Here is a 24,917-nt window from a genome sequence, read left to right as displayed (position 1 = left end):
ATAAGCCTAATGTTGTTTGATTACCGAAAGTATAGTGAAACAGTATATAATTATGACAAATATGTATATTAGTTCCACAAATTTCGACATACCACGAACTTAAAAAAAAAAAGTTGGAATAAACAGTTTGTTGTAATTTTTGTTTGTTACCAAAATTTGTCAAAAAGTACCAACATAATTTTCAGATCTATCTCTATCTCTATCTCTATCTCTATCTCTATCTCTATCTCTATCTCTATCTCTATCTCTATCTCTATCTCTATCTCTATCTCTATCTCTATCTCTATCTCTATCTCTATCTCTATCTCTATCTCTATCTCTATCTCTATCTCTATCTCTATCTCTATCTCTATCTCTATCTCTATCTCTATCTCTATCTCTATCTCTATCTCTATCTCTATCTCTATCTCTATCTCTATCTCTATCTCTATCTCTATCTCTATCTCTATCTCTATCTCTATCTCTATCTCTATCTCTATCTCTATCTCTATCTCTATCTCTATCTCTATCTCTATCTCTATCTCTATCTCTATCTCTATCTCTATCTCTATCTCTATCTCTATCTCTATCTCTATCTCTATCTCTATCTCTATCTCTATCTCTATCTCTATCTCTATCTCTATCTCTATCTCTATCTCTATCTCTATCTCTATCTCTATCTCTATCTATCAATCTCAATTGCCAACTCTTTCTTTATCTTTATATTTATATTTTTCTATGATTATTATCCTATTTTTTTATATCATAATATTAATCTAAATATCTCTGTACTGTTTCGGTATTTTCTTAATCTCCTCATGTCTGTCAATTTCAGCATTGTGTATTCCATTTCCTTATGATTTATTTTTGCAACCACTTTCTCATCCTTCCAACAATTGGGAACAGTAATCCCGTTTTCTCCTGTTACCATTCTACATCTTTCGTATTAAATGGTTCATTGACATTTTGTATATTCCTACTCTCACCAAAACAATTCTCATGCGATTCATTATGTTGGAAACATATGCTAGTTTCATATTTATACCCAATATACAATTTAAGCGGTGGAACAATATAATATTATACCATATTATCCAAAAACAATATGAGGCTTTAAATATAGCCTTGAATCTCTTGGTAACAAGTGCTAGCAGGCAAAAGTCTCTCTCTCTCTCTTGTCATTATATGACCGTATTCCAAGAAGACTCTTGGGGAGATCTTGAAAGGAAAATTATGCAAAAGATTTGTGAATAACATGCTAAATGGAGGACTAATAATAAAAAAGAGAACAGAGGCCAGTGCGATTTTGAAAAGATCAAGTACAAAAATAGTTAATTTAAAGAAATGACTAGCGAGTAATTTTGAACTCAGTCCTTGTAAGAAAAAGATTCAATAGCAACTACCGATGATATCCTTTGCCTAACACTGTTGCCAGCAAAATATTCCTTAAAAAATCAATAATTATTTATTATTTCACTAAATTTAAATTCTAATCACCCTTCTACTGATATCTTGCAACCAACGAGTTTACAAAAATATTTAAATTACGTCAATCAGAAAAATTTGTTTACCAGGTGCATATAATAACAACGTCATAACGCGCTCTTATATTCCACTGAAATTGAAATTTTCATAAATAAATACCAGGAAATACCCTGTCAAGTAAATTTACAGTCCACTAACCAGGGAGACAGGCAGACAGACAGAGAGACCAACAGTCAAATAGTTAGTCAAGAGATCGCCTAAACAACTAATATGCCATGCTTTGTCAATATTTGTTTTTGTCGATTTTTGATGTTTTTGTTATTGTGATTTGCACTACCAACCACTCCAACTCTCCCACCTATCCATCACCTGCCCATATAAAAAAACTTGTATGCATGTGTGTATATGCAAATTGACGTCTGTCAAGGTAAAAGTGTGAGAGTAAGCTTCTGTGATTGGTTTGGCGGGAAGGTAATGGCGTTGGCGCATTCGCGTACTATTCCAGGTATATACTTACCATTTAAAATCATTACACTTGAACGCGTTTTACTGCGTAAATTAATGCCTTTTCTACTCTAATCACTTGTTTACCTGTCATGGCGACAAAAGGAGCGCTAGCTAGCGATACAATGCTTGCTTGAAATGCCTCATACTTAAATATATACAAGAACGTATGTATGTACGAGTGTGTGTGTAGCGCGCCATAACCTTAAGCTTGTAAAATCGCTAGCGTTACACTTTCATTGCCAAGCATCTTCACCTTCATATTGGCGCCAGTTACACCTCGATGGGTTTTTATTCAAATGAGTGGCGGTATACAAAGCATTCTTTGTTTTTTTTTTTTATAAATTTGTTTCAAATGTTTCTTTTTGTTTTTGTGACTCTATTTATGTATATTGACATTATTTGTGGTGCGTATTATGTGCCATGACTAACGTATGTACATATGTGCGTATATAATATTTTGCGTCATTTGCTTGTTGTTTTATAAGCAGTTCAAAGGTAATTTTACATAAATAATGCAAATCGTCGTAAAATCTACTTATGGCTTTAAATGCATAATTGCTTTATAATGTCATTGAAGCATTTCTTGTATTTGAAATTGTTAATTTCTGGCGCGTACTTGGCGTATACGTAACCTCATCACATATGTTCATGTGTAAAACAAGTTGTCTAAGCTTGGCTGTTTGACTGATCAAAGGGGAGTAAAACGGGCTTTGAATTATATTTTTTGTATAATATTCAGATATACAAAAATATTATATTTCATAGGTAAGCTACATTTATTGGATGATTCAGTAAGGGTAGAATGTTGCCACTTGTTTCAAAATTTGAAGTGAAAAAATTTGCAAAGATAAACAAGAACTAAATTGGAGAGATCTATAATAAAATATTTTTCATTATTTTTTGAAAAGTGTTGTCACATGTTTAAAAAATATTATAAAAAAAGTAAAAAGATATACGATTTTTTTTGGTTTTTAAATTAGAATTGAGAATTGTTCTTGTTTTAAATTATTTATTTAATTAGAATGGCTACTCAGTTATTAAAAACCAATTGTAAATTGTTTCAAATATCCAAAACAATTGTTTGTGGAAAATCCGTAATGCAAATCTTTATTTGAATTGAATTCAATATTCAATCAGTGTTTTTAATATCATATCACCTTAACAAAAAATCAGTCGAATATTTTCCGATCAATATTTCAATGACAAATAATCTCTACAAAAATTTCAAAATAAATATGATATTGAAAATACAAATTTGTTCATTAATAAAATTCAAACTTCACCAAATTTCGATGAAATAAATAAAAAAATAAAAATTTGTATAAAATATATTAAAAAATTCGCAGTGTCTACAATTTGGACTCCATGTGAAGCTCAAGCAATCAAGCCTCAAGAATGAAATGAAAGCTGTGCTAAATAATTCACGTATGTAAACATATAAATACATACAAATTGTGTTCAAAAAAACGGCAATTTTCGTTTTTTGAAAAAAAAATAAATAAATTCAATGTTGTCGTATTCAAAATACTCTCCATTCGACACTGTGCACCTTTGCCAGCGCTTTTTTCAATTGTCGAAATTTTCCTCAAAGTCGATTTTTGGGAAAGTCTTTAGCTTTTTCAACGATTTCATCCACATATGCATGCCTGTAAAATGTCTTAGCGGCTGCTATAGACAAAGTAAGCAAAGGATACAGCTAAAAATTGTATTGTACTTCAGAGGCATGTGTACATAATAAAAATAAATAAAAAAAAATTGGAGACTTCAAACCTGTGAAATTTCGACAATTACAATTCCCGTTATTTTTTGAACACACCAATATTGTAAATATTTTCATCGGCGCTTTTAATTTATTTCGGATATGTTATGTTGTATAAATAGGTTTCCTTTTTTGACCATTGGGTCCTACTTTCTACTTTAAACTTGTTAGACAATTTCTTTTTTATGCACGATATTGTATTTAATTATGTACAAACAATAGCAACATAACATAAATATTTTAAATTTTAATTATTAATCTATAACTTGCCTTACAAATTAAAAGATAAGATTATTTTGAAACTAAACTCACCCGCGTAATCCGAAGAAGAAGCATTCGTTAATTCTGTATCTTTTACCAAATGCAGATATGTAACTGAATTTCATTTATTTTAACACATTAAATAAAAATAATCGCTGAAAAATTGCACGAAACAAATGTGGATCTCATGCAATAATATGTTTTTCAAAGATCGCTTGGCATATTTGCATATTTTATTTCACTTTTCTTATATTTTCTCATTTTTCATAATTATTTTCATACACTAATAACAAATTTAAAAAATGGTAGCAGCTAACTCATATTTTATTGCCATTATCCACAAACACACACACACATATATATAGACATACATATATTAATACTGCATTTTGCTGCATTCACTGCATGAGATGCCGATGAGCACCTTCTTTTTTAAAAAGCAATTTTCCACATATTAAATAACTTCTTTTTAATGAAAACAGACATGCTGTATCACGATTGAACCAGATATTTTATATTTTTCATTGCAAACTTGCGAAAATAGCACTTTTCTACATTTTTGCTGCGCATGCATGCAGAGCTCAGCTCTTTGGCATTTGCTTGTTGTTTCACACAAACGCACATAATATCAAGCATTTCAACAAACCCGTGCACTTTATTTTACATTTTGCTAGCAGTAAAAGCATTTTATTTAATTTTAAACGAAAGAATTTAAAGAAATCCGAAATTTAACATGTGTTTTACTATTTTCACAATTCGCTTATGCGTTAGCCAGCATATTTCGGCGAATAACGGAAACTGTCAAAAGGGACTGGATAAGGAAGTAGGGTTGCAGACGCGCAAGAAAATATTTCAGTTTTCGTTATCGGTAAAGCAGTGAAGCATGTAGTGAAATGGTTATTCAATTTAAAATTATATATTAATGCATTAATTTAAATATTGTATGAGAGTTTATTATACTAATGACGTCACATATTATTTACGAAAATAATATTTATTAAAGAGGAGACGAAAGCGCATTTTAATAAATAGAAAATTTGGTGGAGCAATAATTGTCTGACATTGATAAAGCAGTTCAATTGAAAAGGTTCCAATATAAACTTATTATTAACGGAAATAACGTCTTCGTGCAATGAACTTAATCAAAAAACAATTTAAATTCATATTTAGTTAATTAAAAATATTTTATAAAATCTTAAATTAATAATTTATTTATTATATTAAATATTGATAAATTTATTAATTTACATATTTTATTAATTAGAACTATTTAATTTATAAATTTCGCTAAATTTATAAAATATTAAATTATTATTTTATTTATTATATTAAAAATTGATAAATATAAAAATTTACATATTTTATTAATCAGAACTATTTAATGTATAAATTTCGCTAAATTTGTTTAAGTTAAACTTTCATTCAATTTCTCAATATTTTTATAACAAACATTAATATCCCTTTAAATTAACTCTACATTATTTATTAACACTGCATTAACGACATTTATTAACACTGCATATATTCCCTTTCAAGTCAGCGTACTGGCAACTCTCTTACTTCCCACCATTTTTTGACAGTTTACGTGCTTCTCTTCAAATTCGCCAGCCGGCCGGAAAATTGCGTGCGGTATAATTATTAAAATTCGTGTTAAATTTAGCGTTTCAACAAAGTTTTTGTTGTTAAAACTACTCAATAGTTATTAATCTTTGATTGAACGTAAAATTCAATGAGTGAACAATGTTTTAATATGATAAATAAGTGATTGAAAATAATATGCGTTTGTGCATGCAATGGGAAGAATGAGACACAACACACACGCACAATTTACTAACAAGGCGAAAAAGTCAAAGACGATGTCATTGGCAATAGTTATTTGGCAAACAGTTATTATTAAAAACATGCACAAACTTGCAAAATGGAAAACAACAAAAGTGACAACGTTATTTACGGACTTTTTTAACCGTAACCAGTTAACTTCGACATGTGCAAACATGCAAATGTGAGAATCGGTAAAATATGCACGGTATTTGCTAACCTTGATTTAATGCAATTGAATTGAAAATCCAAATTTGTATCGTGTGGTATGTAAAATTAAGATTTAAAGGTGTTTTGCTTAATGTGGTGGAAAAAAGTGTTTGCTTTCTTTATGGTATATTGTAGAAATTGTGAATAATGAAGTGCAGAAATAGTGCAGTCTAAATAAAAAAGCAAAAAATATGAGCAATAAAAATAATGGAGTGCGGTAGTTTAAATAAAAATGAAAAAAGCAAAAATATGAGAAATAAAGAAAAATATAGTGCAATATTCGTCTAAATGGAAAAGAAAAAAATAATAATAATATTGTGAATAATAAAATAAATAAAATAGCGCAGTCTCGTAGTCTAAATAGAAAAGAAGTTGTGAATGAAAAAAGGTAGAATAAAAAATAGTCTAAATGGAAAAGAAGAAAATACAAAAATTAATAGAGAAGAAGTTGTGAATAGCAAAAATAGGTTAGAATAAAAAATAGTCTAAATGGAAAAGATCAAGAAAATAAATAAAAAGTAAAAAAATAGTGCAGTGTTGTCGTTTAATTAGAATATATGTATGTTTAGCAATAATATAATTATTGAATGCTGAATACACCTAAACATACAAATCATCAAACAGGCGGGTGAGTTTATTTTGAAACTCGTTATCACCTTTCTAACTTACAAGATACATATGTATACAAATATAACCAAATATAACAAATGTTACATAACCAGGATTGTAGATACTTCATTTAAATTTTTTATTTTTTATTTTATTCTGTGATGTATTTTATCTATGTACTCCACAACCGACTGATGCTATGTCTCTTAAACTGTTAACACTGCTTATATACATGCATCAGTTACACTCAAACTTCTCATGCCTCTAACAGTGCTTTCCAAATTATACTCTATATTTTGTTGTTCATAGTTTATAAGTAGGTATTTGCACCGCAAGCTTAATATAAACTTTTAAATATTTTTTCCCCCAAGTAATATTTACCACTACCTACACAATAAAATATCATCTGTATATAAAAGCTCTCAAACAGCTGTTCGTAAAAAAACTCTCATCAAGTGAGTGCTCAAGTGGACGAGTGTGTTGTGTGTGCTGCACAAATTTTACGCAATCTGCTTTTATAGAATAATTATTAAAAATATATGATATATTGTTTGTAATTTCAAGTGTACTTATTTACAAGAGAATAAACGACCTTGTTTTGGTTGGAAAGGAAAATCAAGAACTTGTGGAATCTTTTGTTTAGTTGCAAAGCGAAAAAGTTTTGTGTAACTTTTGCACTTGTTTATATATATAATCATCGACATATATTATAAGTTGTTATTGATGTAATCGTTATTATTATTATTAGAAGTTCGCGTTAAAGCAATAACAAATCATCGTTTGCTGCGTTAGGCCGTTTAAAAGACAAATACTTGTACTAATAAATAAACATTACAATTATTATAAGTAAATAGTTTACTAAAACAAAAACAACAACGGTTGTGACAAGTGGAAAATCAAACAACGTAATCAGTGAGTAAAATTTTGAATCTTTTCCGCAATTATTATGCCTAATTTTAGAAGTTTTTGTGTTGGAAGTGATATATGTGTGTGTTTATTTGAATATTATTATTAAAATGTAACTGCATTGTAATCAATTGCTAGCTTATTTATCACTATGTACTATCTGTTGCTGACTATTTTTGTACGCGTCAAAATTGAAGTGTATGTCTGTTAAGTGATATGGCTGTTGAGTGGGTGTTTGACTTTGGTGGCCACTGTGCTGGTGACAGTTGACCAGACATGCAGACAAATAGGCAACCAGCAGCGGGTGCTCATGACGATCGTCAGCTGTTGAACGCTACAACAACAACAAATGGAGTGGCAGCATAACATTTATTTGCTGCGTGCAATTGTTGGACAAGGCAATTGTCCAGATTTATACATATTTATATACATATTACACTCAAATTCAGTTGCTTACTTGCTTACTTTATTACTTACTTACATATGTTTATACGTGTATGTTTGTTATTGTTCACTGTGCCACTTTAATTTGCGGCCTTTGTTTTAATTTGAATTAAGTGAAATGGTTTTTGTATTTATTTACAAATATTATATTCTTCACAGCGCACTAAGCAAGTATTTCCGCATTTTTTTGCACTGTTTTATTTCATTTCAGTTTTTTATGAAAACACTATATTTGTAATAATTCACTTTAATCTCGTTCACAATTTATTGATTTCGAGTATCTCGTCTCGTTTTATCTTTGTGAGGTGTGTACTAGCTCACCTTTTCAATTGTTTCACACAATTTGCAAAGCGTTAGGCGTTCGAGGATTCTTTGTAGCGCGCTGACTTGGTACTTTTACTTGTTTAGTTTGCTTTTGGCTTTCATTTAATTCGCTTGGTTTTCATCAAAAATTCTTCCACTTAATATAATGAAATTTTTATTTATTTCATGTTAGTTGTTATTGTTGTTGTTGTTGTTGTGGTTGGTATGCTATATGCGCGTGTGCGTTTCCTCTAATTTGTTTTACTTTTCCGCCTCATTCAAATCATTCCGTACGCAGAAAATAATCAAGCCAATGCGAATTTATGTATGTACATATCTCTGTATGTGTGTATGTATATGCGGCGCTTTAATAAATTAGTGAAATAATATTTACAATATGAACGTGTGGAAAGGTTGCGTATTCAAGCATACATACAATCCTATATATTGTTTGTATATATTCAACTAGTAGCAGTTCTATTGGTGGGTTGTTCGAAAAATGCTGGAAACATTTTTAGTGTGAAGTTTGAATTTTGGAATATATCTAATCTTGAATCTGAGTTCCAATAATCGTTCTTGGATTGTTCCTCTTTAAGAACTTTTTTATTTATGTACAAGCATTTTACCATTTCGTAGATACCAATAACGTCAACTCTCTTATGATTCGATGAAGCTGTTCTGACAAATTACTTGATCTTTTTTAAAACTATCACAATTGTCTCGAAACACTTTACAAAATATTAAAACATGTTTCTCCAGTGATTTGATGAGGATGTTCCGGTTAATTTCTTTTTGAAAAGGAAATAATCTAGCATTATTTACGATCTCCAACATCTTGATGCCCTATAATTTATTCCTCAATCTTTTTTAAAAAAATTGTGAGTGTATTTTAGTGTTTTCCGTCATTATGTTGCATTAAATATAGATTTCATGAGTTCTATGACTTCAACATACATATTTCAAAATAATAGCAACTACATGACACATGGCTGATTGTTAATTACTTAGTCCATCAGGTTATCGCACATTTAAAGTATAATAGAATGCTTGACGTCACGTCTATGACGCCAAAGTAGTACAAAGCTTCTAACAATAGCACGATGCACGAGACTCCAGTGTGGGAGATAATGCTGCACACATTTTTTTTCATGGCAATTTAGTCAATTGTTTTCGATTTAAATTTAGCAATAATCTAAAAATGTTAAATAAAATTTATTAATATATACAGTAGAACTTTCCTAACTCGAATCATCGATTAGAGAGACTTCGAGTTATGAAAGGTTATTTATAAGAAAATTGATTTCTATTCAAGAGTTCAAGTTATGGAAGCTCAACTGTACTTGTTTTAGCATATTATTGTCCCCCAACAGATACTCGTTTTGAGCTCGTTCCTACTCGTGCAATCTTTGTTATCTGTTATCACGACGATATTTTCTCGGGTGGTTTTAAAGTTATGCGGGTTATCAATTTATTGAACATAAAGGTGCCGAGATAGTCCTATGTGGCTCTAAGGAGACTATTCCATATTTTGTTGCCTTAAAATCAAAACTAATTATTATGAATTGTTTATATCTGATAATGGTGTGGTATGGTAGCCATTTCACCGAGAATAACCCAGTTCCCCCTCTATCACCTCTATTTTAATCCTTAACAGCTTTTGCCGAATTTCAACAGCATGTATTCTCCGATATAAAGGTAGTACGATCCGATTTAATATCACATTGGGAGCCTCTATTATCAGCTTCTACAAGGGAACTGTAGAACTCCCATTTAGTTGCTTCGATGGATAAGGCCCAAGTCTGTACGTTTCGAAGTGCAGTAGGTAGGTAAGATCGGACTAAGTTTCAGGAGATCTCCACAACCCTTAACAGTGAAGATAAACTATACATTGAGTAAGCTTTCCTCCTAAATAGGCGGTTGGCGTACGACTATAGGAAGCGCGACTCGGTTGCTCGTGTAATCAAGTATCCACAAGCAGTTTCACATTTGTTGTTGCTACTTGAGAGTTTTAAAAATAAAATTTATATCACACTTGTTCTCCATAAAACCGAATAAAGCCCCACAACGACCTAACCCAACATTACTTTGGATCAATGCATTCAAATTCCAATGTTAATGTATTATTAAGCGTACCAGACTCGATGCACGTGAAAGTAGAATGAACATCTATTTTTGATGGCGTCAATAATATTATCATAATATAGCCACAATTTAATAAGTGCATACATACATACTTAGTGCAAATATTAGTCACAATTCGAAGGTAAAAGACAAAGAAACTGGCCAGGCCGCCAGTGTAAATGGTGCAAACATTGAGCATTTTATGATCACGACACATTTGCATCGAATCTTACTTTGGAAAACAAAACAGACATGCGGTCAAGTCATGATGGAAATAATTGTACACACATCTAAATATATTTGTACAAGCAAGTGAATGCAATAAAATACGGCTGTGAAGGATATACTAGAATTTAAATTATTGGATATTTACTGAGGGAATGAACTTTCGAACACTGTATTCATATTTACTGAAGTTGAGTGTTTTTCTTGAACAAGAATGTTTTGTAAGAAATGTCTTGAGTGCAAATATTGAGTACAAGAAATCTTATTTGAGTGGAATTAATATCAATGATTTTCGAAATATTGTTTTCATGTAAAACCACAAACGTAGAAAAATACGAACGATACATATATGTACATACAGACCTAACCAAAAATATTTAAAATTCACTTTGAAATAGTAAAAAAAAATCAAATTTTCAGCCAATAAGTAAACATATAAATTTCGAAAACTATACATTTCATGGCTATATGAAATATCAAACTGTAAAATGTAAACATTTCCATAATATGCGTTTCAAAATAAAATTGAAATTGTTTTTCAACTAAACTGACGCTAGAACTTAGACTTTCTAAGTTTTGAAAAGTTTTTCCGATCAGAATCATTAGATGTCGCTTTATAATATTCTATTAATACCCCAGTAGCCACTTCGCAACACCGAAATTTACGACAAGTTGAAACTCATTTTCATTCTTTTAGTTTCGATCTTTATTTCCCGATATTTTTCAGCTTCATGTTATAAAGTTTATTTAGTTTAGGAAGACTTTTGGATCAGCTCTCAGATTTCATTATCAGTCTACTTCGTAATATACTCCGTCTAAAAAAAGTCCCAAAGCCTATTTAATTAGCATACTGCCATCTGTATTGAATGAAATTAGTATTTATCGAATATCTTATATCTTAAATGATTTGAAACACGATTCCTAAGAAGACTATGGGAACTTTAACACATCATAAAGTTGAACTCTGGATGAAGAATGTTAAAAATAGAGCTTAAAGTGTGGAGTGACATGAATACACTGCTTTAATATAGCTAATAAGAGTTCATTTCTCTTCCCAACTTATATCATTTCGGTTCTGAGTGTCTCAACAAACTAATTTGCTCGTTTTCTGACACTTGACGTACACCAGACGTCTTGCTTGGCTAGAGACTAGATAATTCGTCGTTTCATTGTTTCCAATTGCTTTAGTGAGAATTTCTGTATAGTGCACTTTCAAAGCTTCCACAAAGCAAATGGATAATATGACGTCACTTAAGATCTTGCGAAATTCAAACTAAAACCTACATGTATGCTCTCTTGGGACACGCTGGGAAGGTTTTTTATTATTTTATTATTATGCTTTACTGCTGTACTTATTTTCAGCAAAGTTGACCGCCATGGAGGCTCTTCGCCGCTTTACTATTTAGGCACTATTTCTACATATATTGTCCAAATGTATGTATGTATTGAATTTTTTTATCTGAGGAAAAATTTATCAAAGTGTCAATGTCATGTTTTTTGTGTTTCCTGTAAAGGGGTTAATGCTACGCACATTGGCCTAGTGCCAAACCAATGCAAACATATATAAACATATATTACTAGTAAATAGGAGTACATACAAACATATGTATATACATATTAATCCAAATATTATATATGGAAGTTAAATAGATTAAATATAATTTACGGTTTTTAGCATTTTCACTTTGTGCTTTGTGTGGATTCTATTGGATTCTGTTTTTTGTTTTTCGTTTTTGTGCGACGCTGCACTTTTGTTTACTGATCTTGACAGATTTTGCAATACTTTTGTGCTTTGACTCTTTGTGCCAGTAAGTTCCGGTATCAAAGCAGGCATAAATACATAATTTATATAATGTGGAACATATATACTCGTATATTTATGAGCCTACAAATGTGGATGCAATTTTTTTGATATACGCATGTTTAATTGCTCCCAACACTTGTGGTTTAATATAAAACAGAAGTATGTGACCAGAATTCCCGCATTTACGGTTCTTGCATTGAGTTGGGGACGGTCGCACGCTAACTGTTGCCTCCAGCAGCTCAATTGAAAGTTTAAAACAATTTGAAATATAGTAAAATAGTTATTTAATTTAAATTCAATTAACAAAATTTCATAAATGTGCAGTGTTATAGCATAAGTGTATCAGTTTGACAATTGCTGAATTTAACACAGTGAAAAAAAATAAAATTGTTAGAAAGTGACGACTTTAGTGAAATCAGATCAAATCTCTTGGTGGGTAAAATATTTTAAAGTGATTTTTTTATATACTTATCACACAAGTGTTTTACTTTTATCACACAATTGTGATAATTTTGCGAAATTACTAAATTAGACTGACAATTGCTAAATTTTTGGGGATTCTCCCCAAAGCCAGACCAATAAAATTTAAATGTGGAAAAATTCCCAGAAATTTAAGTTGAGTTTATTTGAATTTATATTCACAATTGCGTGTTGTATTCTGTGAGTGAAGGTTGTTTGTGAATGACTTGACAAAGTTAAATGGAAGTACTTAAATGCGTATATAAAAATATTTATAAAATAAAAAAATAAATAAATACAAAAAAAATATAAAATATTTTGTTTCCTTTTTTCAACTTTTTCAAATTTTCCAATTTTTGAATTTTTTTAACTATTAACATATAAATAAATACAAAAAAAAATATAAAACATTTTAATCATTTTTTTCCTTTTTATTTATTTATGTATTTTTGGTTTTTTTTCGTTCTTACTATTATTTGTCTATTTTTACAAATTGAATCTGCTCTTACTATGAGTCTACTGCCGACATATGCCACAATCAGCTAATTTAGTTGCTGAATAATACTGTTACCATTTAGCAGCAAGAAATTGCAACTTTTCTTCTAATTTAATTGTCGTTTAAGCCATAATTATATTTCTAATTATTCCTAAATATTTTTTTTATAATTTTTATTTTTATTTCTCAAATCAGGTGGCAATGCCATATATATATCAATTTATCTACATATATTTCGTGTTTTTAATTAATTACATTAAGCCTTGCTGAGAAATCCATTAAGGCAGGCTACCCTATTTCAATTTACTATTTCATTAGAAGCTTTTCAAATTGTGCAACCTCAGATTCTAAAACAATGATAGGTGAAGAAACTGATCAAGGTCCAATTGGATCCATGTAAAAAGATACAAAATTTTTCCTGATCCGTAGTGTCGAAGTTGTCTAGAATACATAGTATAGTGAAGTGGAACTATCTCAGAACTTACAAATGTAGCACCTTGGCTTTCACTTTCTCAGTCCGTCCGGAAAATTATCCGGCGTTGCCATTATGGCTGAAATACCTATACCCATAACTAACTCCTACCTCTTTTATCTATTATTTTGTTTTCGAAGAATTATCGTTTACTTGAGGCATTTGATAAGCTCTTCAAATAATATTTTCGTATATTTATTTTTTTTGTTTAAATAACCTTCGTTAGCATTCTTTTACGAAATATATTATGTTGTGGTTTTATTTCGGCTTAAGTATGGTTTTGAAATATGTGATAACCATTTCGGTTATTTTTTTAGTTTTACTTAAGAAACTATGTGAACCAAAAATCGTTTGACACCAATTTAGTTTTTTCAATTAATGAATTCTCCCTTTCATTGCGAAAAAAAAATCCTTAATATATAATAATCTCATATCGCTAAGTACCCATAAAATATACGCAAAAATATTTTAATTACTCAACCGCCACCACCACCACCCAGCAATTAGAGGACGCGTGTTCGCTGGCTGTTCGAGCATTTGATATTCAGCGTGGTCGTACGTGGCGTATAATTGATATTTCATATAAGCACGAGCAATTGAGTGTGCTCGCTTTGATAACACCCAACCAGACAGCAAAAGGTAATCTTGAGTGTCTCGACCGATGACGTTGCACCGTTATTTTTGGCATGCCAGCAGACAAAGTTTATCTGAAGACAACGCAGATGCTCGTGAATGTAGTGTGTCGCACATAGCAGTGGACTTCGTTCCCGCTGAATGTACACTCAACTCAATATGACACTGAGTTGATATGAGCAGCGTATGAGTGGCACTCAAACAAAAAATAAAAACAAATGCGTGTGATAAATGCTCGTTTTGGTATTTTGTTTTTGTAGTGCTATTAGAAGGGAATTCCTCTTATTTATTCTAATTTTTCGCAAATTTACATACATACATAAATATGATTATAACTTCGAATGAGCACATTTGATATCACTCTATTTGTTCGTGTACTCGGCATATTTGTTTGTATGTGTGTGAGTTTTTGTTTGTTGTTTTATATTCTTGTGGACTTTTCATCAATGATGAGTCCATTTGTAGTGTTGTTTTTACTTATTGTTGGTGTTGTTATTGAGGTTGAGTTCTGAGCAAAATATTGCTGCGTCGCATGAAATTCACTCACTTGTTTGCATATCAACAATTGTAAATATATTTGCATGCATGTAGAATAAATTTAGTAAACGATCTGGCTGGACAGTTGAGATTTAAAAGCCTTCGGTTAAGCAACACTAACTTCAGTATTTCAATACACTTTCGATACGAACATTCAGTGAAATATTATATTTTCGGCTTTAATTTATGATTAGTGGTGCTCCAAGGATATTTGATAGAAGAATTAGTCAAAAAAATTGTGTGGAATATTTTTTCTTTTCAATAATATACGAATAAAAATCAATTGCAATTGATCGCATCTAATTCACTAATAAGTTGTGTCTTAACGCTTTTGAAAATAATTACAAAATAATCAAATATTTTCACTCCATCCCCCAACTACGTGTGTGTTACAGTGCGTCTTCTACGAATTTTGCCATTGGTTTTGCTGGTATCACGGTCGCCAACACGCGCCACCGCCACCGCTAATCTTGTGAAGCGCTCATACATTGCAAGTAGCAGTAATTTTGCAGCAGCAAGTAGTAGTTGCAATAGCAACAGCAGCAACAGCAATAAAATGCCAGAGAAACGCATAGCGCCAGTGATTTCTTCTTTGGAGGATTTCGAATGTAAATTGCCGGGGTGAGTATCTATGAAATCTAAGGAATCCGTGAGTTGTATTAAAGAATATTTAAATAGTTAGTAGCGAGAGTGGGCTTAAAAAGATTTTCTTAACTACGTTCCAATAAAAAAGGTGCATAAATTGGCTTTTAGATCTAATAGCTATTAAATATAATATCTATATGTCCTCGCATTTTAAAAATCATATTCATTTATTATTTAGTTTAAAATTTTGTAATTTTCATTATTTTATCACAAAAAAAAAAAATTAAAAAATCAAAATAATTTATAATTTTTTCGTTAGTTATGTGTTAAGAAAAGGTTTTAAATAGTTGAGGACTTTTTTGAGTTTTTTGTTAAATAGTTTCGAATATGTAAAAAATGAATGATAATGTAAATGAATATGTTAAAAATCAATGCTATTCTTTTTATTTTATTAATTTAAGAAATTGTAATGAAACGTTTATTTGTTAATCTAATCTAAAAATATCTATTTATGTCTTCATTTTACTCTGCTCGAATTATTTTGTTGGTTATATTCGCTATGTAAACTAGGATTGATTCTTCAGATTTCACACAGAATTATATAATTTAATTCTTTTATAAACGAGGTGTGTTAAGAAAAATAACGGTGATTTTCGTTTTTTGAAAAAAGTGGTTATTCATACGTCTACATTAATATTGTTGCCTTTAACATAGTCCCATTCGAATATATATAATAATTCTTTAACTCCTGTTGGAGCGTAGGGTCAATACTTCTCAAATTAGATTTGTGGGATAGGCTTTGGATCTTTCTAGCCAAAGGCCTCTTAGAGTTCTCTCTAATTTTGGAAATGGGAAAAAGCCACACGAAGTCATGTCTGGCAAATATGGAGGCTGTGGCATCATCATAGTATTGTTAATGAAAAATCAATGAAGTGTGAGATCTTAATGAACGAAAATCGTGAATTATCAAAACCGTTTTTTGATGTTTGTAACTCATATCACCTATATATTCAAATGTTCAGATATGATTTTTAGTTTTATACTTTTTATATAGTTTGGTGGTTCTACAAAAGTTCCAAACTGTTCAATGTTTTGAGTATTGATTTCTTTTTCCTTCCAATGGCTTCGAGTTTAAAAGTGACCGTAGATACTCAAAAAGTTTTCAGTACTTATAGAAGAGATTCTTTGTTTTTACTCTTCTGCTCTTCTCAACTTTTTATCCCTAAATGAGGAATTAGTTTAATATAGCCCACCGAACATAGTATTTGAGCAGTGAGAGGCCATTGATACCAACACCACAAATATACGGTATACATACATATATCCTAGCGTGACGCTAACCTTGAAGGGAAAGTTTTGTTTACCAACTGACTTAACCTTGACATATCATTAAAATAAATTTGTAAATATTTACAAGAACGTAAACAAGCATACATATGTACATATTTTCACCAATAAATATATATAATATGTAACTGTATCTAATATATGTATATATACTAAGGAGCGTTGAACACCTGTTTGATATAGGGAAACCTATTCGGTCAATGACCTAGTTTCATAAACAAAGGGATCAAGTTAACAAGTAAACAATAACTGAAAGACGATGAAAAGCGAAAGTAAAATAAGAAAATAAATACGCACAAATATTATACGACTATTTATGCAGATCTAACTACAAATAATTCTTAAAGTATAATAGGAATATGAATTTATATAAGAAAGTAACAACAAAGTTATCAAGTTGTATTCAATAATAGAAAATGTTCAAAAATTGTAAAAACGGTTGTTATGTAGTATCTAATCGATTTGTGTCAGTTGCTTGTTCGATTCGACACTCTTCAAAGTTTGGGGAATCGCATATTTTAAGGCCTTAAACTCGCTCGCTAATTGTTACGCCATTTTGTAAAAGTATTTCAAATAAAATCTCTTTCTTATCACTTAAACGTTCTCATCCAGTTATTTAAATGAGAAAACAAAACTCGCACTACTACTGGACTACGATGGCACACTGGCCGCCATTGCCGACAATCCAAAGAACACATTCATGAATGTGGATATGGAAAAGCTGTTGAATCGTTTAGCGCTACACCCACAAATCTTTTTGTCCATTATCTCTGGACGTGGACTACGCGATGTACAATCACGCGTCGGTATCAAAGGCATCACTTACGCGGGCAATCACGGCTTGGAAATTGAGAGTGGCAATGGTACGCGTCACGATTATGCGCTCCCCACTGAGCTGCAGAAACACTATGCGCCAATGGTGAAAGAACTGATGGATAATGTGCAGAAGAACGGTGCTTGGATTGAAGATAAGAAAGTCTCGTTGACCTATCACTATCGTGACGTACCCGCCGACATCTCTGAGGAGCAGAAGCAATTGGCCATACGGATAGTTGAGAAGCATGGTTTTCGTGCGAATCAAGCGCATGAAGCGATTGAGGCAAAGCCGCCAGTGAATTGGAATAAAGGAGAAGCGGCGCTGCTCATATTGAAGGACCGTTTCGGCGACAATTGGGCTGATCAAATTAAAGTGATATTCGCCGGCGATGACAACACCGATGAGGATGCCATGCGGGTAACTATTTAAATTTTACTCTCAAAGAACAAAGTATTTTTAACATATGTATATTATGTATTGCCATTCAGTTACTGCAAGGTGCCAGCAAATCATTCCGTGTCTCGGTAGATCCTGAAATCCAGACCTACGCCGACTTCCGTTTAGCGCGGCAGGATGTCGTGGAGGACTTGCTGAAATGGATAAGAAATACTTATACCGATTAGTTTCTAGTCCAGTTTGCGAAATTACTGTAGTTTATTAGAAAATCTATAAATATTAAGACTATAAGCTTATCAAAATTGTGGGCTGATAATTTTTGATATAGTGAATACATACAAGTATAGTATATAAGTGCTATTTAGGTTATTTAGATTTATACAAATTGATATTTTTGTTAAAATAAAAAACCAAATATATATCATTGGTAATAAATTACATAAAAAATTATAAAAAATTGTAGGGGTTTTGAGTAGGAAACTCTATGAGTATCTCTCTCCAGTACACTGTTCTCGAGATACTCAAGAGGTCTCATGAAAGTATTCGATCACGAACTAACTAGTGATAATATATGTTTAGTAGATCTCATTTTCATTGAAAACGGGTGGGAAAGAAAGTTTTGACTGTATTTCGTTATATTAGAAAATATTATTATCATTTACATGCTTTATATGAGCTGATCGTACTTAGTTTGCTTGATTCGGGAGCTGTTACATTTCTACCTTTGCAGTTTGTTTTATCCATTTATTTTGGTAGGGAATGTTATCTATCGATCATGTCTTTCTGTAGTTTTTTGGGTCTTAATGGATTGTCAAAAGATTGTTTATATCATTTACAGTTTTTCAAGGTCTAATAGTTCAGAATATATATCGAAACTGATTTCGATTACGGCTTCGTTTCTCTTAACCTTAAAGTGTTGTTCCGACGATATTTTCTAAGTTGTTTTTTCATGAGAATTCTTTTCTTGATTATTTTGTTATGCGTTGATATTTAAAATATATAGGAACCTCATACTATAACTATTATTGAGATGGCGAGTCTATGGACCAAGACGCGTCGATTGATACTTTAATGATATTTTTGGTTGACTTGGCAATTGGTCTGGACGATTCTTGGCACTATTGAAATACTAGTTTATCATTACAGTGAACTATATACTTCGGCTTCAAGCTATTCGATTCGAGTACTTCAAGTTCTATCCTAGTTGGCGATAAAGACCTAGCGCTTCGATCCTCTCGTTATAATTCTTCTCTACGATTTCTTCTTTAAACATTGTAGTATAATTATCGACAGCAAGTGCCGCTAATTTATCAGATATCGAGTCCCACTAGGCGTATAATTAACATTAAGTGAATATGTTATAGCTTAACTGTGTGATTTTTGAGTGCAGTAAAGGTGAATTGAGTATTCAATGTGATTAAAAGCAAACTTGAGTGGAATTACAGGTGTCATCGTGTTGTGTTGGAATTATCAATGCCTGTTTTTGCTATGCATTAGAGCTTATAAATGAGCTTTCTATGTAACTTCGTGTTGGTGGGTGGTGCACTCAAAAGCCACTTCAAATACAAGTAAGATACTCAAACATACTCAAATATTCAATTATGGTTTGTGTGTTTATAGTGTTAGTTTTGTTTGATTGTGATAACGGTGCGAGCCGATGATGACTCCGATTGTATTTGTGGTTTTTGTTTACTTCGCTGTTGGTGATAAGTTCTGTTTAGGCTCTCTAAAATATACATTAAATAAATTTATACACATGTACATACATATATACGCATATATTCCTATTCAGCAAATAATAAAACTAAATAGTTGAGCTTTAAAGGCTACATTTTGAGCAACGCGAGCTCAGTTGTTGATTATATTCCGAAAAGCGCACTTGGTAGGTTTTTCGGTGATTTTTAGCTTGAGAAAAAATAATTATTTAAACAATTTAATAATTTAACAATTTAATAATTAAAAATTTTTATAAAAAATCTGTTTCATTAAGATATTTCCAAAAATTATTACAATTTCCTTTTCAAGCACGCCGGTTGCAGCTATTTTATAACAAGCATCTACAACAACAACAAACACGCTATATATATACGAAATGCCTGAGAAGCGTGTAGTGCCTGTGATTGCCTCTTTGGCTGACTTTGAAAGCAAATTGTCTGGGTGAGTTGGGATTTTGTTTGAAGAGGCTATCAAATGTGTACATACATACATACGAAATATATTTGTATTTTTTATGTAGTGCAATAGCTAGCTTACGTAGGCTGACAACTGATAATGCGAAACTTAATCGCTTATAGTTTTTTTGTTTTTAATTAGTATAATAAGAAAAAAATCAAAAAATAAAATTTCCAATGATTGGGACAAATTTATGCGATTTCAAGCATCTCTTTGAAATCTGTAAATAATTTATTAGGGAGAAAAATCATTTTTACAACAGAATTATAGTTTAAATACCATCGGTGGCTTAGTGTCTTTTTTATATACGAGGTGTGTTCACAAAATAACGGCAATCTATGTAAAAGGTATCCGAAAAATCGAGTTTAAGAAGTGTTTCGACGATTGGAAGAAGCGTTGGCAGAAATGTATGTTATCGAAAGTGGATTATTTTGAAGGCGACAACGTTAAGGGGCTATACCAGTGTAACCCATGGAAAATTAGGCGATTTTCATGATTTTTTTTGTTTAAGAGAGTACTCGATCGAATGATTCGAAATTATTTGGACATAATAAGGTATATTTTCAGCTATATTTTAAGATTTTTTTTTTACAAAAATATAGAAAAATAGCAGAGTTATGTGTTGTTTTTGGAGGTGTCAAAAAAAAGTTCCCCAACTGCTGACTTGATTCCGTTCGAATGAGTAGCTGAAACAAACAAAAATTAAAACGATTATAAAATTTGAGGTGTTTCCTATACAATGACCTACGATTTGTTACGAAAAATTATAAAAAATTAAAAAAATGGCGTAGTTACGAAAAAAATGTCTTTGTGTTTAGGTTAAAACATGCTGTCATTCAAAAAATATTCAAGATACGACAACAGATCCGCTTTCACAGGATATTTTTTGGAAACATAAACTATCGAATATGCAAATAATATTAAAAAAGTCGGATTTTTTTGAAAGTGTCACACTGGTATAGGCACTTAATGTAGCCGAATGAATTTTTTTTATCAAAAAAATGAAAAATACTGTTATTTTTTGGATACACTCGTATATGAGTTGATACATATTCATATTAATCTATATGTAAATATGTATTTGTATATAACATTTCATCTGGCATTAACTGATAGCGGTATAGATAATTTGTATTAACTAATTACTTTCGCGAAATAAACTCATCTGTCTACCATTTTTCCACGCTGTCTGTTTTGATAGTATTTTCGTAATGCTAATATCATATTAACCTTTTTTCCTGGCAAAATCCATAGCTGTTCATTTATTCCGGCAATTAAACGGTCTATTCGATACTATATAAATATGTTTATGTGTATCTGTTACAAAAATGCATATTTATCTAGTAAAAATAAATATTATAGACAATACAAACAATAAATATATTTGTATGTGGACACATTTTACTTTTACTTTACTCATACACTCGCCAACCGAGTGATAATTGTTTCGGTTGAGAATTATTGCAGATGGATACCAGGGCTCAGTTGCAATCTACTCTATATTTGTATGTCTTTTAAATATGTAAACGATAGCAACAAGTGTTTATGAAAACATAAATTGTATATATATATTTGTATTATAGTTTAGAAGCGATTAAATAATATATTTATGTGCATGTGAACCTTCGGCGTTGATTGCAAATATATTAAAAAGCAAAGAAGTCAACAGTTGCTAAGCATCGCTGTTGCAAATTGGAATCGCTGCATTGATATATTTCTATATATTATATATAGATATAGTTACATAGATATGTATGTATGTATATATATGTGAATAACTGAGCTATGATGATAAAAGCGTGATCAGACAATGCGGAAAAAGTTATTGACGCGTGCTTTTCGTATGGCTAAGCATTTGTAATTAGGTTAAGCAGAATAATGCATAATAATACTGATAATATGCTTACAATAAGTCGCTAATTAGATTGATGGTAGTTAATGAATCCTAAATATATTTGACAACAAAATAATTAATTCATTGTGTCGAATTTCGATATTAATTCTTATGCTCATGGGCACATGTTAAATAGGTGTTTACAGAAGAAATTTTTCCCATCTTTTTCAGTTTTATTTTTTGTATTAGAAGAATGGTCTGCTCTTTCTTATGTGACTTTAAAATATACATATATCTGGTCTGTATTGCGCCAAAAACCCCATAGCAACTTGCAGATATTCCACCTGAAACAAGTTAGAATTTGCTCCTTTTATAGACCCTGGTCAACTCTTGTTTCCGAAACGTTTACTGCTCGACTCGTGTGTTATAGATTAAGTTAATAGATCCCTGAACATATCAGGGAGTTGATTTACTGACAAAGTAAAATAATCAGAGGAACAGAATGCGTTATAAATTTATTAAAATCCGTCTGCGAAACTGTTTTGAAAACTGTTAACAATGAACTGTCATACTAAATGGCCTGAAAATTATTTGGCCTGACCAATAGATCGGTCCACAAACAAAAAGTTTTTATTCTTGTCTACTTAAACAGAGGTAAGAGTTTTATGACGTCACGTTATTGGTTTCAAAGTGAGGTTATGTCGAAGAAGAGACCAATATTTTCCTTCGAAACCGTATTATTACATGGTTGGGCCATATACATATTTTTAAAACCAATCTAGTTTAATAGTTTAGGAAGTAACTAATATTCGAGCTTCTATTTCAGAACTAGATAAAATCGGTCTAAAGCTTTCACTAGCCAGAAGAATAGGAAAATTAGTTGTGCCGCTAGTCTTTACGAAGAATATTGAGCTCAATTATATGTGTTCTGAGCATATACATAGATGTTCGATACCAACACTTCAGTATGATGGTTTAAATTTCGGATTACTGTACATGGATCTGATTTCTCATCAAACTTAGGTAATCTTATCTCAACTCTGTTCGAAACATGTTCACCTCTTTCTTTAGAATTTTTTTATCTCATTAGCTATCCGTTGTTAATATATTTTAGCACTCATTATCTCTTATCTCATTTCTGAAATCACTAATTGGCTAAATCACGCTAAATATCAAGCATTAATTCTAATTTGCTTACTAAAATCAATCAAACTATTTAAAACCATCAAATATAAATAAATTACTTTGTCGAAAAACAAATATCGCAGTTATTTGGATCCAAACACTCCACTTGCTTTACTACTTGACTACGATGGCACTTTGTCCGGCATCGCCGATAATCCCTCAAGTACTTTTCTCACAGCGAATATGAAGAAGTTGCTACACGAATTAGCTGCACATCCGCAAATATTCATGGCCATTATCTCGGGACGCGGACTGCGTGATGTACAATCATGTTTGGGCATCAAAGGCATCACATACGCGGGCAATCACGGCTTGGAAATCGAGATTGGCGATGGCACTAGGCACGACTATGCGCTCCCCGCTGAACTGCAGAGGCTTTACACTACTATTGTAAATGAATTGACGGAAAAGTTGGAGAATAACGGTGCGTGGGTTGAAGATAAGAAGGTGTCGCTAACCTTTCACTATCGCGACGTGGCCGACGATGCGGCGGAACAATACAAGCAAGCGGCTAAGGCGATAATTGAGTCGCATGGCTTCCGTGCGAATCAAGCGCACATGGCGATCGAGGCGAAGCCACCGGTCAACTGGAACAAAGGTGGGTGCGCTATTAGGAGGTGTTCAGAATTGTTTAAATATTGCTCTACCTTAGGCGAAGCGGCATTGCTGATTTTGAAGAATCAATTTGGTGAGGATTGGGCTAAGAAAATCAAGGTGATATTCGCGGGTGACGACACAACCGATGAGGATGCCATGCGGGTAATTAGTTTTATGAAAAATTATAAAATATAAGTGTTAAATCTATATTTCTTTTTATACAGTTATTACAAGGCACTGGTATATCATTCCGTGTTTCGACCGATCCTAATATTGAGACCTATGCTGATTTTCGTTTGGCACGCCAGCCTGTCGTGGAGGATTTGATGGCGTGGATAAACAACACCCATAATTGAAGATATGGACATTATAAATAATTATACCGGAATTTGTATGTGTATACTTGGGACTTGAGGCATTTTACAAGATTTTCAAATATTTGCACTTGTGTATAAGGTAATCAGTGATAATTAACTCAATTCGAAAATGAATCCACAAATAACATATGAATTGTTTGAAAGAATTTCTTCATCAATCAGTTTTTTCTTTGATCCTTCTTCTCCGAGTTGGTCTTACTACTAGTAATGAAATCAACTCTTGCTTTTGTGATTTTTCTGTTTCTGAATACCAAATGAGTATCCGAATAACCGGATATCTATATGCATTACTCATCGGCACAGATATTCAGCTTATAATCCTTGCTGTTGGCATATAATTGATATTGAAAGGTATTTAGATTCCCTATAAATTTGTGATTTTCGGATATCCGAGAATTATATTCGGATAATCAAATATTCGGTTTATTCGCTTGATTGGAGAATTCTATATATTCATTATATACATATATTTTTTAACAAAAATAATTTATTCATCTATAAAAATATGCTTTTGTATATAAGTACATATCGAATTCTCATTTCTATGTACATATTTCAGATTTTATATGCATATATAGT

General features: G+C 31.5%; 3 protein-coding genes across 8 annotated transcripts in view; 2 read left to right on the top strand and 1 right to left on the bottom strand.

Annotated features, from left to right (window-relative positions):
* Positions 1-8,468, bottom strand: part of LOC105216942 (ras-related and estrogen-regulated growth inhibitor) — a 33,212-nt gene extending 24,744 nt beyond the window's left edge. For 2 of the 3 annotated variants that reach the window (XM_029043326.2, XM_011191708.3), the window contains exon 1: positions 4,043-4,767. Coding sequence is in view for 2 of the 3 variants with exons in the window: in XM_011191708.3 (XP_011190010.1) it covers positions 4,043-4,116 (74 nt within the window). In the remaining variant the exon portion in view is untranslated. Of the gene's footprint in view, positions 1-4,042; positions 4,768-8,015 lie in introns of those variants that run through there. The other variant, XM_054226689.1, reaches the window with a different exon arrangement.
* Positions 3,235-18,630, top strand: LOC105216943 (uncharacterized). Of its 3 annotated transcripts, none has more exons than XM_011191709.3 (4): positions 3,235-3,396; positions 15,424-15,649; positions 17,573-18,194; positions 18,266-18,630. In XM_011191709.3, the coding sequence occupies exons 1-4, from the start codon at positions 3,372-3,374 to the stop codon at positions 18,398-18,400; spliced, it is 1,008 nt and encodes a 335-aa protein (XP_011190011.2). In that variant the 5' UTR covers positions 3,235-3,371; the 3' UTR covers positions 18,401-18,630. The 3 variants fall into 3 exon arrangements, with proteins under 3 accessions (XP_011190011.2, XP_011190012.2, XP_011190013.2); XM_011191710.3 differs by lacking the exon at positions 3,235-3,396 and adding an exon at positions 7,398-7,540; XM_011191711.3 differs by lacking the exon at positions 3,235-3,396 and adding an exon at positions 12,610-12,863.
* LOC105216944 (trehalose-phosphate phosphatase) lies at positions 7,395-24,329 on the top strand. 2 transcript variants are annotated; one of them, XM_054226691.1, is made up of 5 exons: positions 7,395-7,540; positions 20,199-20,330; positions 23,448-23,962; positions 24,017-24,123; positions 24,186-24,329. In XM_054226691.1, exons 2-5 carry the CDS (start codon positions 20,266-20,268, stop codon positions 24,315-24,317), a joined length of 819 nt encoding a protein of 272 aa, XP_054082666.1. In that variant the 5' UTR covers positions 7,395-7,540; positions 20,199-20,265; the 3' UTR covers positions 24,318-24,329. The 2 variants fall into 2 exon arrangements, with proteins under 2 accessions (XP_054082666.1, XP_054082665.1); XM_054226690.1 differs by lacking the exon at positions 7,395-7,540 and adding an exon at positions 19,925-20,055.
* Positions 24,330-24,917: the final 588 nt, after the last annotated feature.

Source organism: Zeugodacus cucurbitae, chromosome 3 (genome assembly GCF_028554725.1).
Source record: "Zeugodacus cucurbitae isolate PBARC_wt_2022May chromosome 3, idZeuCucr1.2, whole genome shotgun sequence".
Classification (NCBI taxonomy): Eukaryota; Metazoa; Arthropoda; class Insecta; order Diptera; family Tephritidae; genus Zeugodacus; species Zeugodacus cucurbitae.
This window is presented reverse-complemented; position numbering and strand designations above follow the sequence as displayed.